General features: G+C 42.1%; 1 protein-coding gene across 3 annotated transcripts in view; it reads right to left on the bottom strand.

Moving 5' to 3' along the window:
• MPZL1 (myelin protein zero like 1) overlaps nucleotides 1–19,426 on the bottom strand; it is a 40,214-nt gene that overhangs the window by 11,291 nt on the left and 9,497 nt on the right. The window contains exons 2-5 of one of the 3 annotated variants that reach the window (XM_052794070.1): nucleotides 11,962–12,122; nucleotides 8,421–8,634; nucleotides 3,632–3,764; nucleotides 196–301 (exon numbers count right to left, since the gene is read on the bottom strand). In XM_052794070.1, the coding sequence (XP_052650030.1) occupies nucleotides 196–301; nucleotides 3,632–3,764; nucleotides 8,421–8,634; nucleotides 11,962–12,122 (614 nt within the window). Of the gene's footprint in view, nucleotides 1–195; nucleotides 302–3,631; nucleotides 3,765–8,420; nucleotides 8,635–11,961; nucleotides 12,228–19,426 lie in introns of all 3 variants that reach the window. The other 2 variants (XM_052794072.1, XM_052794073.1) reach the window with 2 other exon arrangements.

The following is a 19,426-nucleotide window of genomic DNA, read 5'->3' as shown; positions in this document are numbered from 1 at the left end:
CTTCTACAGAAGAGTTCACCAGTCCCAGCTTACTGCCCATGCCTTGTTTGGAGCAGACACTTTTACCCCCCAGTTGTAATCACCTTAACAGAGAGCACCTAATTCATGTGTCCCACCCTGCCTTTATCTTTTCCATACCGACTCCCCCACACTCTGGGAGGATCCTGCTTCGGGAAGCAGCAGGAAACAGTTTACCTGGTGTGATCTGGCGGGCATGCTGTTTACCAGACCCTCTGTGTCGGAGGGCGACTTCTGCGGAGCCTGCTTAACCGGTGACATCAAGCTCTCAGATGTACTGCAGCTGACGAGGTGGCAGAGCAGAGTTTGCACGACAATGTTCAAGAGGCACAAAAAAAAAAAAAAAAAAGAACAAAAACAAAAAACGAGTGATGGCAAGATGAATGTGGCAGATTATGCCAAAGTAAAAATGAACATAATGGATTCTGAAATAAACACATATAATTCTCCATCTCTCCCCAGACATTTCTCTATCCTTCCTCCCAGAGTCTCACTGGTAAGCAGCATGAAGGAACAACTATTAACATAGGACAGCAGCTCCTCCAAACCCCCTGTTCCCTAGATATTCCCATTCAACCCAACCTGTCTAAAACCATGTTTTCTTCACTGAAGCTTCAGACTCAGTTAACAGTGGTAAACAGCAATTATCTTCTAACTATAAGCTAAATAGTCCCAGTCACTGAGGCAAGTGTTATACCAGTGCTATAGTTAGAGTGAACACTTGCAAGAGCCACCAGCTCTCAATACCAGAAAGGTACTTCCTACCAAACTCGGCATTAGTTCCCTTGCTTTTGGTTAGGCTATGATCCCAAAATAATTCTGCCCACTCACAACAAACACTAGTCTCTGGAGCAATTGCTTTAAGAGTCACACATGATATGTAAGCTATGTGCCCTATTAGCTACTTGAATATCTACTCAGGCAAATCTTGTTTTTCAAACAAGAAAACTGTCTTGTGGTGAGAACCAACACCCCCAAAAGAAGGTTGCCAGCTTTCACTCTCTATTTGCTTCTTTTCCATCTGCTTAAAGCAGGACTGAAGAGAAAACAAGCCTGTGACAGACAGAAAAATGAATACCACAGAGCTAAGTATATGAGCAAATGCCCTTAAACCTAACCTTAGTAGCGTCTGGGCAATGCAGTAATTGGTCTCTAAATGCTACGTCTACCTCCTCATACCCAAGCACCCAGGAAAGAAAACGAGCTACCTCCTCGACAGCAGACACAGGACTTCCCTTTGCTACCACAACCCTCTGACCACTGGGCATCCTTTTCCCCCAATCTTTGTAGACAGACAGTGTACAAAGCAAGTACAGAAACAAACAAATGAGGACAGTGACATTAAGCAGACCACCTCCTCACAGGGAAATAATTTTTTATCCTTTGGTAAGTCTAACCATAGAAGACTTAGCTCCTCATACATGGAGCAGTAAGGAAAAAAAAAAATACTACCCCCAGTCATCACGGCAAGGGGCTTCTACTGTCTCAGAGACAAAGCAGCCCTTCTGTTACCAAAATGATGTAATCATGAATTGTTTGCTTTTATTCACAAAAGTCCTCAGATCTACACTATCTAAAAGTCATAATTCAGGTTTAAGCAACTAATGCACTTAGATCACTGCAAGTTTTCAAACATCCGAGCTGTCTGAGCCAGAGGAACACTTATAGGGAATTTACTTCTATTTTGACACAGAAAAGGCTCTTGATTTCCTGTGCTTTAGTCAATGCACTGGCAAGTTCACTGTTGGAAGAAATGGAGGGACACCATCAGGGATAAGCAGCAATCCCACCCCAGTTAGACATGAGACAATGAAACCCAAGCACCCAGTGAAATGCATCATCCCTTTGCCAACAGATTCCAGCACAAATTACAGTGAAGTTATGTTAGTAGAGAGCTAGCTGGTTAGTCAGCAAAGGAAGAGGAAATGTGTACACATACACACAGGTATTAACAGCAACCACCAACTTGATTAGTTACCATGGTGTCTAGTGGGACTGGAAGAGAAGACCCAGCCCTGCTACATTCCCAATCTGGCGTCTATATCAGGATCTCTGTAAGGAGAGGAAGGTAAGCAGGATCCGATCCCAGCACACCAAGGCAGAAAGAAAAAAAAAAATAAAAAAACACCAAAGTCAGAGCACGAACGGAGACTGTGGCCATGCAGGGGTTCCAGATGTCGCGCGGTGCCCCAGCCCACCTCAGTTCAAGGCAGAATGGTTATCTAAGAGTAAGTGCATCTCACCACCACCACCACCACCACACACTGGGTTAGCATCATGTAGAAGACAGTCTGTAAGTTTGGAGGGGGTCATAGCACACTTGGTTTCTCTTTACACGTCATGCAGAGCTGGCATAGTCAGTGAAAGCAGTAATTAAACTTCAGAGATTACTTTCCCAAGAGAGTAGTTCAATCTACTACAAGAAATTACAGTGCATAAACTACTGCTCCAGGCTCAGCACCAGCACGTGTCCTTCAGCAGGAAGACACTGGAGAGCAGGTCACTGGGAAGCAAGGCAAGTGTACCACCTCACGCACACTGCTGGTGCATGACACTGCAGGCTTCTTTTCAGTTCTCTGGGGAAGGACACATGCAGAAAGGGAACACCAGGCCTTCCACACACACAGCCGCCTTTGCTATATTTAACCTTACCATTGGGCAATAGACAACTCAGTTTCTTTAAGCTCTCCAACTGGGAAAAGGACAGGGCAAAGTTTAATTTAGAAATCCCCACAAGTTTATTTTTGGAGTTACTTTTTTTTATCCCACAGCCAACCCAAAGAACCTGCAGGAAGCAGGAATATTTGTTGGGGAAAGAACAGAAGAAAGTTATAAGTTTGGGGTTTGTTTCTAAGACTACATACATAATTTTCATGCTTTCTTATAGAAGTAAATTACCAGCTAATTAGAGAGAAGAAAAAAGGAAGTGCCTCCCCCACCAGCACCAAGCTCCATCACCACAGGACTCAAGTCTGCCTTTCTTAGTTCTTGTTGCTTTTTCATATGCCCACTCAAAGATCTGTGCTTCACTTCGGAGTTATACTCCTAACACTAAAAACCTTGCAGGGATGGTAACAGTTAACAAAAACCAGACAGTGAATGAGAATGGATGCAGAGTGGCTACTCCTTCCTTACTCTGAAGTGTGGTGATAAATGGGCTTTTGGCAAGTATACTCCAGGCTCAGGAGCCAGGCACTGGCAACTGAAAAATCCAGTCTTAATCTCGACACAGAGCATTCCTTAGAAGTGCATGCGCGGCACTTCTCCTTTGGGGGTTGGGGGTGGTAGGGGGAAGCAGGGCTGGAGGGAAGGGCAGCAGACCAGAGCTAGGGGATCTTGGATTAAATGTTCTTGGGGCATATATGCTTGTGGCTGGGGATCAACTCCAACATGTAGTGATTTTCAGGTGCAACTCATGGTCAGTAGGGCTTTTCAAGCACAGTACAAAAACAATAATTATAGGCAGATGACCAGTGTTCCACGTGGGCATACCTTATCTCTAGCCATGGTTGCCAAGGCATGGCTGAAACAACTCCTACCCCCCTCTAAGCCCTCCCTCTGATCCTGCTGCTGTTCCTCACATCATCCACAGGTGAGGACAGAGATCTCTTACCCAGAGTATCGTTTTTTAGAGTTGTTCTTTCTGATGACAAGACACACGACAATAGAGATGAGCGGTGAGAGACCTGTAACCGTACCGATGACTATCCCTGCCACCATGGCAATGGGGAACGCAGGCAGGCTGTCTGGGGAGAGAAGGGAGAAAACATTCAACTCTTCTGTATTCCCTGATTAACAGAAGTGCAAACCACAAACGCTCTTGACCTTGGATTCGTTTAGAGCAGATGGCACTAATGTAATATCCAGGAATTATAACATACAGCCTAAGTGGTAGTGATACCAGGCAGTCAGCAGAATAATGTATGAACAGAGTGCAGAGTGTTCTTAATGTCACCATCCCTCAGAAGAGAGTTTATATTGAACCAAGAATTTTTACATGCCAGGGAACACAAGCGACAATGAGGACAACCCTGTCTCATTTTGTATCTGAAGGGGAAAAAAAAGTTATAATCATCTGGCAGTTTCCAGCAAGGTCCACAGGAAAAGGCAGGCACACTTGAAAGCAGATTTGAATGTAGTGCATTGCTAACCGAGTGCTAACGGCTGGGTGTTCTCTGGGTAGCATGCAGCAGACAGCCTAGTACTACCCATGGTCACTCTTAAGAGTGTTTATACACCATTCTCTTCTCTCAAAATACATCTCTATACATTCTTATAGAGTCATTCTTTCCCTTCTTAAGTCAGAATCATTGTATGACACTAGAAATACACTTACAGGAACACAGTATTGCTTTACTCATTTTCCCCAATATAATTCTGGGGGAGGGTAAGCCAAGAAAGAACAGCCAGAAATAAAAGCCAATCAGAGAGCGAGAACAAAAGACTTACAAGATAAAGAATATACAGCAAGAAACGAAGTCACTCCCCTCCTTCTGCATCATGTTTAATGCAAGGAACATCTTTGACCAGAGGGTTTCTTACCAGAGCCCATGCTACACTAGCTACTTGCACCAAATACACATGAATCAGCTCAAGATCCAACAGGTAAAACACCTTATATAGAAAAATCTTTCTCAGATACCTGCATCTGACCATCACAGAATCATTGAGGTTGGAAGGGACGTCTTGAGATTGACTAGTCCAACCTCCCTGTTCAAGCAGGGTCAATTAGCACAGTTTGCTCAATATGCTGTCCATTTTGGTTTTGACTATCTCCAAGGATGGGAGACTCCACAACCTCTTTGGGCAACCTATTCCAGTGTTCAACCACAGTAAAAATGTGTTTCTTATGTTCCAACAGAATTTGCTGTGTTTCAATTTATGCCCCTTGTCTCTCGTCCCATCACTAAGCACCACTGAAGGGCCTGGCTCAGTCTTCTTTAGATCCTATCAATGTACATAAACACCTGGTAAGACGATCCCCCTGAGCCTTTCTTCTCTCTTCCAGGCTAGACAACCCCAGCTCACTCAGCTTCTCCTCATATGAAAGGCAGTCCAGTCCCTTAATCATCTTAGTCACCCTTTGCTGGACTCGTTCCAGCAAGGACCACAGACCAAGCTTATACAAAGCATTCCCAGCAAGTTTGCAGTCTGTAGACCAAGCCCATTTTGACATACTTATCTAGAAGGGAGCAGCACAACACAGTACCCTGAAGCACGGGCATCATACTAAGAAACAGGGCTTACATTTAGTACTGATAATTTTGAGTTTAGTGACTTTCAGGACAAGGGCTACCTCATCTCTAGCCGTTTCACTGATCATACCATCATTTGGCCGAACATCACATCAGCAGCTTTCCTAGCTCTCCAGTGTTAGGTGCCAATTCATAACAACATGGTAATTCAGAGTCTCAGTAAGAAATTAAAGATGAAGACATGAGCGCCACAATTTAGAGGAAGACATCCCTTCTTTCCAGAAGCTTTAGGCAGCCCAGAGATCCATCTGCTATTAAGGAAGAGAATCCTACAAATGGTAATGCTTTTCAGGTATGTAAGACTGAGATTGTTTTTGAGCCCCATGCAAAGATAAACAAATTTATTCTGAGGCATATAAGAAGTAAGAGTTCCTTAGTTTCTGTGCTTTTTCACCTTTCCAAGTGCAGGAATAACTGTCTACAAAAGCATCAAAACAGACATGCATTTCTGTTAGCAGACCAGCTGTTGCCTTGTACACAAGAAAAAAACCACACACACTTTTTCAGAGCAAGAAAGTAAGCAGCAATCCAAAACTATAGGGCAGAGTGTCTGCTGAAATAGTGATATTAAAAATTTGATAGTTTTGTCATTTCTTTGACTCAGGTGGGGTTTTTTACTTGGTTGAATTTGAGTAAAGGACAGCAGTTATGTTCTGTTGACAGAGGTTTTTAAGACCGAATAAAAAAATGCAACTGTTTGCACGTGAAACTTGAGTCTGGCTTTATTGCCTCTCAGAACATGGTCCAACAGCCTATAGAAAAGCTCACACAATTTTACGACCACATAGTTCAGCTGAAGAATGTCTCCCCCCCACGTTTTTCTTACACTTTTTAGCATTCCACAGTTACATGAATTCCTCATAAGTACTTGCAGAGCAGCCAATGACTTCACTGTAACAGACAGTCCCAGCTACACAACCAAACACCAGCTCTGAAAGCATATGTTTAAGTTAATAGCTTAACACAAGCCAAAAATCCAGCCTTTCAAAGAACCCTTTCCACTAAATATCACCATAATTCAAAGCAACTTCCGTTTTCGCTGAAAGTGTGTTAGTGTCAGTTTTATGAAATAGGCAGGAAACTGAAGTTTTCCATTGCTGCTAAGTATAAAGATTTTCATATGACAATTCCAATTTTTTCCCCCCATGAGAGTTCAGATCAAAGATGGACTACCTCCAGATAACACAAGCTGTCTTCAACACAGTGTTAAGTACCTTCCTATTACAAGTCGCAGCAGCCTAATGTAAGGACTTGGAATTCCCTACAAATTTCTGTCATTTAGGCTTTGAACAGTACTACTTTCCAGATTCAGATGCACTAGTGAAAGAACAGTCTTGCTTCTCATCCCTGCCAGTAGGATTCTTCCAATGTAGTTGATGGAGCTGTTTGTGCAAACACTATGTAGATACTGCAGTGAAAATCAGCTGAGTTAGCTTGGCTTGGCAATTTTACACAGTTAAGCCAACCTGGAACTTATTAAATGTTTAATCCAAAATCTAAGGCTAACCAAACATCCATGAGATCATTTAAATGTTTAAAGTATGTATGTGGCTTTGAACAGTTTACAACACCAGACATATGATTCAGAGCAATTAAATGTATACAGAGTAAAAAAAAAAAATATGCACAAGAGTCAACATGTACTTATTTCAATTGAAAAAAATTTCTCCAGCTCAGTTCAGGATGAGTTACAACCTATTACAAGAGCAGTCCTTTCAGGTAAAGTCAGAACGCAAGACAGCATTACAGCTATAGCTTGAAAACCTGTTTTCAAGGTCTTCCTAAGAATTTGAAGGCAATCGTTGCAGCATTTTTCTGATGACGAGAAGTATTGCCAAATACAGGGTTCCCTTCAGAAACAGTGAGATTCTCTTGTCCAGATGCTCCACCTATGGGGAAGCCGGCATGCAAGTCTGTTGAAAAATATCAGCTGAATTAGTGTACTGAAGTCAGTCTTCATTTGCTTAACCTGGGTTAAAATCTGAAGAGGCTTTGCCAAGACAGCCTGACTTTGCCAAACCAGCAGTTGCTTTACTGCTTCTTCATAGAGACCATCAATAAATTGTAAGAAAATAAACTGACCCTATTTTATATAGACTTCAAACTTCTAAGAAACAGAAAGTTCTAAGTGATGGCGGCACCTCTGGAGGTCCCATCCAACCCAAACTGCTCTGTGAAGAGAAGAGTTAGATACAGACCTTACCTATGTAAGTACATGGAATGACCTCATAAGCAGGCGTACACACCTGTTATAGCAGCAGTATCACTAATTAAAGCATACACATAGGTATCTTCCCTAACATATTAAAATCTAATGGAATAGCTGTATCAGCACTGCCATTGATGAATTCAACATTTATTCTTGTCCTTATTAAATATAAATTTGGGAATCTGATCACTGTAAAAACCATTTCATTGTAGGAACAGTCACACTTTGGCTGACCTCCAGCTTAGCCAGAACAATCAAATGTTTTGGATGGCCAAGGGAAATAAAGAGCCAAATTGACATACAGAATATAAGTGCTCTTGAACTGTGATCGTTGTTACCAAATGCTAACCAGAAGCCTTAAGTAACTGCAGGTAGCCAGCTCTTGCAGATTATAAGGGTCACCATGGATACCGTAAGAACATCCGAGTAAAAGAGACTGAATGCACGTCCAACACAAACACCTTCGCATGGAAGACAGTAGCATTTCACTGTCAGTATGTGCTTGGGCCAGCTTATTAGTTTTGTCTTCCAGTACATATACTTGATGGGTTCCAAAAAGAAGGGTCTGCCACTTTCTCTCCTTGCTTCCTGGATTTCAAAAGTCAACCTAACCCTTGATATAGCATAATACAGAAATAAAATTCATAGGACTTTGAAATGAAAAGATGGGTTTTCATTAAGGCTTCCATCAGCTTTTTCTAATACTTGTTAAAAGCATAGGAATTAGTGGGTATAGAGGAAAAGGGTATGACATTCAGTTTCTTAAACAGCTGACAGAATATCGGTTCGATTAGTAGGACCTGGAAGAAAAGAATCAAAAAGATAGTTGTTCCCTCCAGGCTACTCCCCCACCCCCCAAGAAGAGTGATATAGAGACAGAAGGGGGAAAGAAGAAAAAAAAAAAAAGGGAAAGAAAACAAATCATATAGGGTGAATACCTTTCTCCACAACTCTAACTCGGATTTCTCCTGGTTTGACAACAATGTCAGGTGGGTTCTTGACATCGCAAATGTAAGTGCCGTTGTCCCGGAACTGCATGTTTGATATACTGATAGAAGCATCTTTCTTGTTAAGATCTCCAGCCCAAGTGATCCTGTCTTTAAATGGTATGTCCTTTCCAGGGTATGGCTTTCCATTAAAGTAATAGAAAAACTGTAGTCAAGGAAAAGAGGATATAAGAACAATGCAATTAGAGATTACAGAGCTACCATGCTTCTCTCACTATTACAGCATTCTCCCAGAATCCACTTTATTATACACAGCTAGTATTTGAGATTTTTCTTCCCCCTGCCTCACCACTTTAGTCTGACTTGTTGCATCTTGATCACATAACCATGCTGTGTGGTTATATATATATATATATATATATATCAATCATACTACCACAACAGACTGCAAGTTTCCGTTTTCTGTTGGTTTTGTTTTGTTTTGTGGTTGGATTGTTTGGGCTTTTTTTCCTGTTTTTCGAGACACAGGATTTTGCAGACAAGGAGGCGCGGGAAAGAGAAAAAGGCTGGTAACCTGGGAATTATTAAAGGACAGAACAGTTCTGGATCACAGCCAGCTGTCTTTCAGGCACAGGAAGCCTTCTGCCTCCTAGTAGGAAAAGGATATCAAGTTTCCTACCTTGTGTTTTGCTGTGTGTTACCTGCAACTACAGCACAGCTACATTAACTTGCAATACCCTCCTTCCCTCCACCCCCGCAAAAATCCCATGAGCAATTTAGAGTGTACCTAGCTGTTCTCCAGAAAATATAACTGTTTCCCAGTTTTTAGGTGACTACGTTGCACATTGGCCCTGGACTCCCTGGACATGACCAAAAATCCTTGAGGAATGAACCTGTTTAGTACAGTCTAACGAGAAACTGCGTATTTCCTCACTATACCTGATGGAAATTGGAATTTACGGCAGTAGAAGTGCATAGACTTCTACGGGACAACTCTGCTTTCAAACCTATGGGACATTTGAACACTGGCCATAACCCTAAGAGAGGGATCAAGGCTGTATTGCAGGAGCACATTCATTCTTAATTTCACATTCTGAAAGAGAGCAAGACAAACTTAATCAAGAATCAACACACACTCTCTTCAGTTCAGTCTCCAGAGCATGGTTCAAGAAATTTAAGACAATATTCCTGCTTCCTCTTTCTACAGCCTTCTTTACAAAGCAGTCTCTCTCCCACAGAACAGACCGTCTACAAGACAGTTGTCTTTCCATTCAAGTCATCTCCAATCTCTTTTCCTGTTCCTACCCTTGATCTGAGCCTGCCATTCCAACACCCTCTCTATCAGATCCACTCTCTGAATATCAGGCCTGATCATTTGGCAGCACAAATCTTGTCCAGATCAGGTATCTGCACATGACCATCTGTTGTGCTGCAGTCAATCTGACACTTATTTGTTGTCTACAGGCTAGCATAAATCCAATGAACTATCTCATCTAGTAGGAAGTCTGCTAGCACACAGTCCTCTGTCAACCATTCTGAGGACATCTGCATCAGTCTGCAGCATTTCCAGCTGGATTATAACTTTTAGCACAGAGGCACTGCATTATCACACCCCTGTGCATGGGGCGGGGGGGGGGGGGGAGTCATCTGACTGGAAGTCTAGAAGGCAACAGGCAGATTCCTCAGCTCTCTAGGAGTCCTTACCTGGGGGAAGAGAAACCACAAAGTAAAATATGTCCTGAAACACAAGCTAAGTGACTCAAGCCGCTCCACGCCTATGATTAAGTGATCTAACATGAGACTTCTTTTGAAACCTAAAGCTGATGGGTTTAGACTGGTTTAAGCCGATTGTGAAACTCTGCTGTAATCAGATGTTTCATTCACGCAGAGATGTCCCTATAACCGGCCATGTAGAGGGGGTAGGGGACAAGCAGGGGAAGCTTTCAGTCAAGTCAGCCTCACCACATGGCCCCAGGATTGCCGGTGCTGATTCTAAAGAGGCACAGGACCATCCTTTTCAGCAGAAGCACGGAGTTAGCTCAGACATAAGCTGATCATGTGATTAGTCTTTCAAATTAATGCCCACCAAGTCATGTAATTGACATGACTTGGGTTCATAAAAAAATATTCCCTCTATACCTCCCCCACCCCCTCAAAAGAAACAGGGAATTATCATCAGGTCATGCTGGGTCACTTCTGCTCAAAGACAATTTGCTTTTCTCCCAGTTGTGCTGATAATTACATCCAGGCAGAATGTCTAAATTGACTTCACTTCCGAAAAATGTTATGTCCTGAAGTTGTATTTCTACAATAAGGGGTTTGGACAGTGATGCAGAAAGGGAAGGGCAAAACAGGATATATGATGGATATTTCTACGGGGAGCGGAAAACATACAAACAGATGGCTTCTTTTCATGCATCCTGTTCAACACTGGCAGGAAATATGCCCTGCTTCCTTAAGCTTTTGCCCAGCTACTGCTTTGGCTTCCCAAAGCGAAGAACTCCCTTTTCAAGACTAAATATTTATTCACCAAGAGTTCAGAAGCTGATTCTTCAGAGCTCTATATATTGAGCAAGATGCTCATACACTGTTTTGGATCATCTCTGGTCTGAGCATTGAAGGGCTCCTGGAGTTTAAATGATCTCATCTGCAGCAGAGGGAAGGAGGCAAACACTAACAGGCTGAGCAACGTGCTGTCCCCACATCTTTCCTGCTGCCCCAGAGTCTCTTGTTCTGCTTCCTCTGAATTCTCACTCAAGGCAGGGAATAAGAGAGAAGAAGAAGCGTCAGAGAGCTCAGACTCAGATGCGTACAGCTTACACGACAGAGGAAGAAGACAGCTAACAGCCTCCCTAAGCCACTTCTTTGAAGGTTCACACCCAAAGTATCTGAGCACACTTGGGCTCAACATACAGGAAATGAGTGATGGCAATTATTATTAGCCTAAGTTGCTTGGTAGTCTGATTTTTTACTTGTCAGGTAACTAAAATATAAGGATTTAACTGCTTACTGATTTGAGCGATTCAATTCTCTTCTGAAACTAGGGAGACTGGTCTTATTTTAAACACTTTCAAATAGAGGCTATACAGTACACAAACAGGAAATAAGCAACATACACAACACACAACGTAACACTGTAATAGCGGTAATTCAAATTCTGTGACCGCTACCATTCAGTGCACAGCTCCACAGCTCATTTCAAGTGCAAGAGGATACAGAACTTAGAAGATTCCTAGACGCTCATCTACTTCATACATACTGCTACCACACCAACACCCCTCTCCTCTGACTAACAAAGTACTAGTATATTTTACAGCCACTGCAAACTCCAGTCTTTGCAGAGATCTAGCATATGGCAGTACTTTTAAACAACTCTAAAGAAGCCCCCTTGAAATCACAGTGATGGAGACAAGAGACATGGAAGGAGGCTCCAATCCATATTTGCTTGTTCCTCAGAACCAACTTAGAAGACCTCTGTACACTTAATCACAGCCTCCCGTCCCAGGTTTGTTCACCTACAGCCATTCCTTACTGAGATACGAGTTGCGGCTCCCTCTGGTTGAAAACTCCAAGAAACAGATGCTGCGCTGCTGATCACTTCCACAGAGGTAAATGTGCATGGAAGCTTTGCGTCTGTCCCATTCTCCACAAATATCTCCTCCGGTGTGTTGACCTCTACTGCTGATACTTTGACTGTATGGGAAAGGTAAAGAGAAGAAAGAAGGAGAACAGGTGGCATCAGTGCTGTTTCAAGAATCAGGAAATTGAAGTGGTAAATGTTCATTCATATCACATTGCCTGTAAGGGGAAAAGAGAAGAGACATCAACAACTCCTACAACAAGTGTGTGCACAGACATTGCATTATACCTGCAATACAAACAAGTATAGAGCAGGCCAGTTCACTTCTCTTTCCTAGTATTATCTGTTACAGGACATTTTCCATCCACAGATGTTTCCTGTACAACAGTTTGTGGAAGTCAATTCTATGGTGAAAAGGATGAGTTTAAAACTCTTTCCTACTAGCTGCCAGCAGACACTGTAATAAATAAGCCCCATTGGAGGAACTAACATCTTGGACCCAGCTATTACTCAGTTTCCTCTCTGGCTCACATCTTGTTTCCCATCTCCAGTTAGATGTTCCAGGTAGAACAAAAGCTCACCTCCAGAAAGCTGAGGAGTAAACCTCTCTGGCTCCCAGCTACACCATCTGCTTCTGCTCTCTGGCATGCTTCAGGGTCTTCATGTGCAAGACCTCATAAATAATCACTCAGCTATAGTTCAGAAGCATGAGAGTAGTTTCATTTTTTTCTACCATGAGGCTTACGCACAGTCAAAACAGCAAGTAGACCACAACCACCCCCCAAATTTAAAGTAATCAAGGTTAATATTGTGCTTGTACTGGTAGTTTTCCTACAGAAAGTGAAATTCAGTGCGATTCAGAAAACCTGTTGAACATACTCCTTATCTGGCACCTTTAAAACTGCAAAGACACTATCCCTATCCACATTTAAGCCAAGAATGAATGTACGTTCATTCAAGTTTATGTTACGACACAAAGCGTGATCTTGTGACATCACAAAAGAATGTCTTTCAGCATTTGTGTCACATCCATGTGAAAGCAAAAATCTTGTAAAATCACTGTGGGTGGGTGTGCATGTGACATGTGCCCCTGGTAACTCAAGTGTAAGTTTTGATTTTTATTAAACCACGGTTTTCAGCATAGAGATGGTACTAGTAATCTGCTTCTGATCACATGATTCTATGTTTCTGGGCTACAATATCTTAAATTCAGGGGTTTTCCTCCCTTATTAGAAGAGGAAAGCAAGCCTTCCTGCTTCTTCAGTATCTTAGCTGCTTTATTTCTCAGCTTTGAATAAACCAGCTCTTGAAGTAGGCAAGCTGAAGAGAAAGATTCTAGTCGAAGACAGTTTTAAAAAAAAAAACAAAACAAACCAAATAAGAGAAACTCACCTACATTAGGCCTTAAATCATGGGGTTTATGCTTTTAGTCAGCAAGAGCTACCAGCTCAGCAGCCTTCAAAAGTTAGACAGCAAGCTTCTTTCAAGTGATATGACCATCCTAAGGTGTAGATTTGCCATAAACCAGGTTATTTTATTGAATCTTAAAATCAAGCAAAGCCTATGCTCCGTAGAGAATTTTAGTAACCATCTTTGACATATGCAGCTTTAAGCCTCGTTCCCCAAGAACACAAAGCTCACATGAGCTGTGCCACTTCCCATCTTCCTCTCTCGCCCCAAGACTACTGGGTCTATTGGGCAACTCCAGCTGACCAGCTGTGGCACAGGACCACAAACACAGCAGGTAGCAGCAGCTGGCCCTGCAATACAGACTGCCTGCGAGCTCTGGAATCTGTAGTTCAGTCAATTAAATGGCCAAACAATGAAATAGATGAAAACACCCTGGCCATCTGGGTACACCCAACAATCACTATGTGCATGGCTTTGTAGGAACCGCTGTCTCTCACCCAACCAGCATGGCAAGCCAGGGGAAGGCAGAGCACATGCCCAAGGGACACGGAATGAGTATGCAAGCACTGCAGCGGTGGGAGAATTAAGCATACCAGTTTAATTATAATAACCAAAACCAGAAGAAACCACCACTCATTCACTTTATCATTCAGAGTCCACACTGTTCACTTCTCAAATTCACTAACTCCTCAGTCCCGTCAGGTTATCCCTGATCCCTCAGATTCCCCTGTCATCATTGCTCTCATTTCAAATGAGTGAAAGAGAAACAGCACCCTAAGGGAGGGGGATTTTCATCAAGAGGTTGTATCAGAGCTTCCTTTCTCTTGTACGCACTCTGACTATGGGCCAAAAAATATTCTTTTGTAAATCAATTACCAAATATTTATTTGGAACATACAAAGGCTTCTAGCAATTCAATGAAATGAACTCAGAACTGCTGTGCTTTATGTATTTTTTTCCAGCTAATGGAGTAGAAAGAAAAAAAAAAAAATCCATTGTTTTGAGTCCAAGCCACAGAATAAGCTACCCTTTCAGGCATAAAACAAGCAAGATGCCCTCAGCATTTGTGTAGGAGGAAAAGAGTCTGCACAGACATTGTCTGCTTGTACATGGTACGGAGAACTCCTTGCCACACACAGGCAGTGGGTAGCACAGATCTGCTTAATCTAAAGAAGTCACTGTTCTAACTCACCAGCAACCCGTGAGAGAACTGTAGCAAAGCAAGAGAAAAAAAAATCCGACTTCTCCCTACAGTCTGGGAAGGCAGGAACTGTGCAATCTTGTACAGATATTTCCAGCAAGTCCTATTGTTCTCTCAACTTCATGTTTTTCTTTGCTTATTCTCTCCCCCCAGCCTAAAAAAAGTCCCTCACTTTATTTGCTCTTTCAGTGTGCACTGCTTCAAAAAAATTTCTCCTGCCTCTGTTGTCTTACAGCATGAGACATAAGCTTCTCAAACCTTAACGTGATTGTTTGGAAGTGGTAAAGAGGCCATAATATTTGACATTTATTCACCCTTAGCCCTCTATTCTCATACTTTCACTGATATGGTGGCAGTTCCCACTACCTTGAACTCTGTGGCCTCCTCTGCCATGATAAAATCCACATGAACCATCTCCAGCTCTAGCTCTTTTTCTTCTCTTTCCACATCTGCCGGGATTATATCCTTCTTCCAGCTCCTCCATCTATTTAAATACTTTAGTTGCAGAAAGTTGAATTTTGAGTCATATTCCAGTCACACACACACACTGCTCCATTCCCCAAGCTTACTCAGCCTTAGTTCCTCTCAAGAGGAAAAAATTTATCACAGGAGACAGAGAGCTTTAGAAAGGGAAGGTCTGCACAGTACATAGGTCAAAGGTAAACATTTGCTCTTCTCCCATAGAACCTCCTTGATCCCATCACCCTGTCCAGCTGCCCATAGCCCCAATATTTCCCTCTGAATATCTCTTCTAGCCTTCAATTGCTTTAATTCTTTTCAGCAGAAAGGTGTTTATTTTTCTCACCTACCATCAAAATCGTTGGAAAAAACCCACCTGTGCCTCTTCGGCCATTTCTTTTTCATCTCTAGTGTTGTTGGAGCAATTTTACTCCAATTACATCAACTCTCACCAGCTAAATTTTCAGCCCCCACTCTTCAATGAAAAGACTGCATTCCTCATCTTCCTTCTCAGACAATCCTCCTATTCTTGAAATAGGACACGACACTCATACTTTTACTAACTTACTAATCTTACTACTCTTACTTACTAATGTTTTCTCATTGTTCCCATCATGGATCTTCATTCTTCATCAATGCCCTCTCTGTTCTTATGTCTTTCTTTCCTCAGTATCTTGTCTCAGGGATCCCATCTGCAAAACAAGTTCAGCTCCCATCACTGCACTGACTACTCAGATCTGTGTCCCTGCTCGGGATCTGTCTCCTTACGTTCAAAGAACAGTCTCAGTCTGACATCTTTGTCAATGCTAAGTTGTCAGCTCACGATAAATGGGACTAAAACAGAGCTCATTTCTTCCCCCAGAGCCCTCCACAAATCCATTTATCACCATGGACCTGCCACATGTCTCTCCAACTCATAATCTGTACAGCATCTTTGACTTTGAACTCTTCGGAGTTTCTAGCCACCCGATTAGCTGACACTGGTCTAAAAACTCCATTTTGTATCTTGGCCTTCATTACCGAGATATCCTTTTTGCTCTGGACAGATGGTCAGTAACAGACCAGTAAGTGTCGCAGTTCCTGGTAACCAAACTGCTCCAAGGGTGACATCAAGAAGAGGAAGACATCGCATATGCAAGATCACCGCTCTCTTCCATGAATTGACTATAGAAGATGTAGTACTCAACATACGCATGCCCAAAGCAAGCATTATTCATTATACAGCATTGCCACCTAATCAACTTTGTTGACTTAATACTGTTTTAACTTACTTGCTGCTAATGAACAAGACCTTCCTAACTCTGAAGGTATAGCTCTCCAGTAGCTTAAGCAGATCTGAACATGCAGAGCTTCTTGATTTCTTCGTGATAACACTAGCATGCCTTCCAGGTTACACAAAACTAGTGAAAAAGCTACATGTTTTCAGACAGTTCAGCCCTGGCCCAGCTCACAACCCCCAGGCACTGTGCCCTCACTAATACTCTTCAGACTGGAAAGAATATACCGCTGTGAAATCACCCCTGTGGAAGAAGCCTTTACAGTTTCCAAGCAGCAAAGTATAGGAAGATAAGGTCATTCAGAATTGATAGCAGACAAGCATTCATAACCACAAGAGTTTGCATCTAATTAGTTAACCAAATTGTGGTTAACTATTTAGCTTTCAGTCAGATTAAGAGCAGTCAAGCTTACAGTTTTCACCAGAGTAACATGAAAGACTGCAGCACGGCACTGGTAAGTGAATTTAACTGGTATCTTTGAAATGGGGTACACCTTGATCAAAAAACTCTTAAAGAAGATGGTCAGTCACTGTCTACAGCACACTGATGGGAGTCCTCCTCACAGGTGTCCTCTTCGGGACACCTTTGGCCAGGTCAGCTGAGACTCACCAAGTCACACGTGCTGGCAAATTAATCTACACAGCAGACACAGCCTATATGACTGGCTATCTTACAGGTCAAAGTCTGGATACTTCCCCTTGTCCGCTACCACTAACTGCTTTTACATTCAGTGCTATATCCTCGATTAAACACAATAATATAAAAATTATGGTCCACTCCCCAGAAACACGTTACAAGGTCATGAGCTGACACAACAAGGTTACATGGGGTTATAGAGATTCACCTATGCATGCCACAGTCATTTAAATGACACCAAGCATCCAAGCACTCATCCCTGTTTCGGTATTAAGAGACTCTTGCCCCCAACCATGTCATAGCATTGATCTCATCAGACTTTTCAAATCCACATTGTAGTGCCTTCTCCTAAACACTGTCCCTCACACTTGGGAGGATCTGCTCAAAAACTGCAAACTTATTTCACTTCTTTCAAGCCTTCTTAAGTGCCTCCAAAACATTTGGTAACAGCATCTGTATAAATCCAACAGTGCCTAAGCTGCCAGTGCTTGGAGATGAATGCCTACCAAAGGCGAAGTGGTTTTTTTCCTACTTTTATTTGTATCCCCTGGTTGCTTATGCTTGTTTCAGAATGGTTAAAAAAAAAAAGAAAAAAATCTTTTGGGCAAGAATTGTTTTTATTCTACATTTTTGTATACAGAAATATGGCCCCCACTCTACTAGGCAAAGGTTGAAAATTTGGTTTGGTAGCACATCACAAGGAAATCCTTCCTTGCACTGAAGGTTTACACTAATTAACACACAGCTAATTAAAATTTCTTTGTAGATCATAGTCTCCACTGAGATCTTGGATCCAATGGAAAAGTTCTGCTAATTAAGGCTATGAACACACCAAAATAAACTCGATTCCCCTGGATCCAGCTCAGCTTGATGACTAGGAGTCCTAACAAACCAAGAATGCAAGCAGCTAACACTGTAATCACAGGCATCTTATTTTTACAAGCACAAACACAGCCTAAGTGGAAACTTTTATCAGATCACTAAATACTGGGTGCTTACAGCTGCTACAGTTCCCATCCTACACTAGGAAAAGTGTTACACTCCCTTCCTCTTGAAATGGCTAGTCATCAGGTTATTAATTAAGACAAGCAACTTGCTTCATTTATCTTAAAGACACCTGGTAATACAGATGTTTATACAATTTATAAATAAAGTCTCTTATGGATGAAAGATCAGGAAATAATCAAAAAGTCTGATGAAAGAAAGATGAAAAGATTCAGACAGGCTGTTACAGGTAACAGGTTGATGACAGAGCCGCAGATCAGGAAAATGGAAAGAAATGCATTAATACAACAGAGTCTGAGCAGTTCACATTTAAAGGTGTCAATAAAACGACAGAAAAGTCAGTGTATCGGTATGTTCAATATGGTTTCCCCAGCAGGTCGGAAGTTTCATCAGAAAGGAGGACAAGGGATTTTCTAATGACTAGAGGTCGTAAGTCACAAAAACCCCACACTCTTGTGAAACAATGCTTTCATTAAAAAATACTCTTTGCTTTCACTAAGAAATACTCTTACTTAATGGCAAGTGTGTTGTGAAACATCAAAGTCTACTGTTAACATCACTCTCAACTACAGTTGCATGACATTTAGTTCTTTCTCCCACAAAACACAGTCTCCCTGTACAATCAGCATGAAACAACAGCAGCAAGACCCCCACAAAACATTTCAGAAAACGAGCACAAAGTTATAGTCCCCTACTGCAATTATAGGCACTTATGTCCCCATAGGCCATCATTTCTTCACTGTAGATAAAACACCTGGCAGAGGAATCCTAGCTTTCATGTCTTAATAGACAGGAGTAGACATGCCCAAACCTTTCCTCTGAAACTCCACAAGATCGGTTAAAGCATCCAGACGCTGGATCGAATTTCCACACAAAGAATTAATTGACATCATTCAGCCTTAACATGGAAGTGAAATCCATGCCAGCCATTCCACTCACAGGAGCAAACCATGCTGTATTTTGTAAGGACAACACACAAGTATTAAGGAGCCACATATGCCAGCGTAACAAAAAACAGACTGTCTGACCATCTCCGCACCAGAAATCCATCATGGTGTTATCTGGTCTGAAGTCTCATTAGGTATATAGATATAAAAATGCATACATACATATATATTTCTACATACATGTTCTTGCATGTCATTGTGGTGGGTTGGCCTTGGCTAGATGCCAGATGCTCACCCCGCTGCTCTCTCACTATCCCTTCCCAGACAGGACAGGAGGAGAAAATAAGATGAAAATGCTCATGGGTAGAGATAAGGACAGGGAGATCACTTACCAGTTACCATCTCAGGCAAAATGGACTTGACTTGGGGAAAATTGATTTACTTTATAGCCAATTAAAATAGATTTGGACGGTGTGAAACAAAGACAAAAACTAAAATACCTTTCCCTCACCTCTTTTTCCCCCCCCAGCTCAACTTCACTC

The sequence above is a fragment of the Harpia harpyja genome, chromosome 8 (genome assembly GCF_026419915.1).
Source record: "Harpia harpyja isolate bHarHar1 chromosome 8, bHarHar1 primary haplotype, whole genome shotgun sequence".
NCBI classification, from domain to species: Eukaryota; Metazoa; Chordata; class Aves; order Accipitriformes; family Accipitridae; genus Harpia; species Harpia harpyja.
This window is presented reverse-complemented; position numbering and strand designations above follow the sequence as displayed.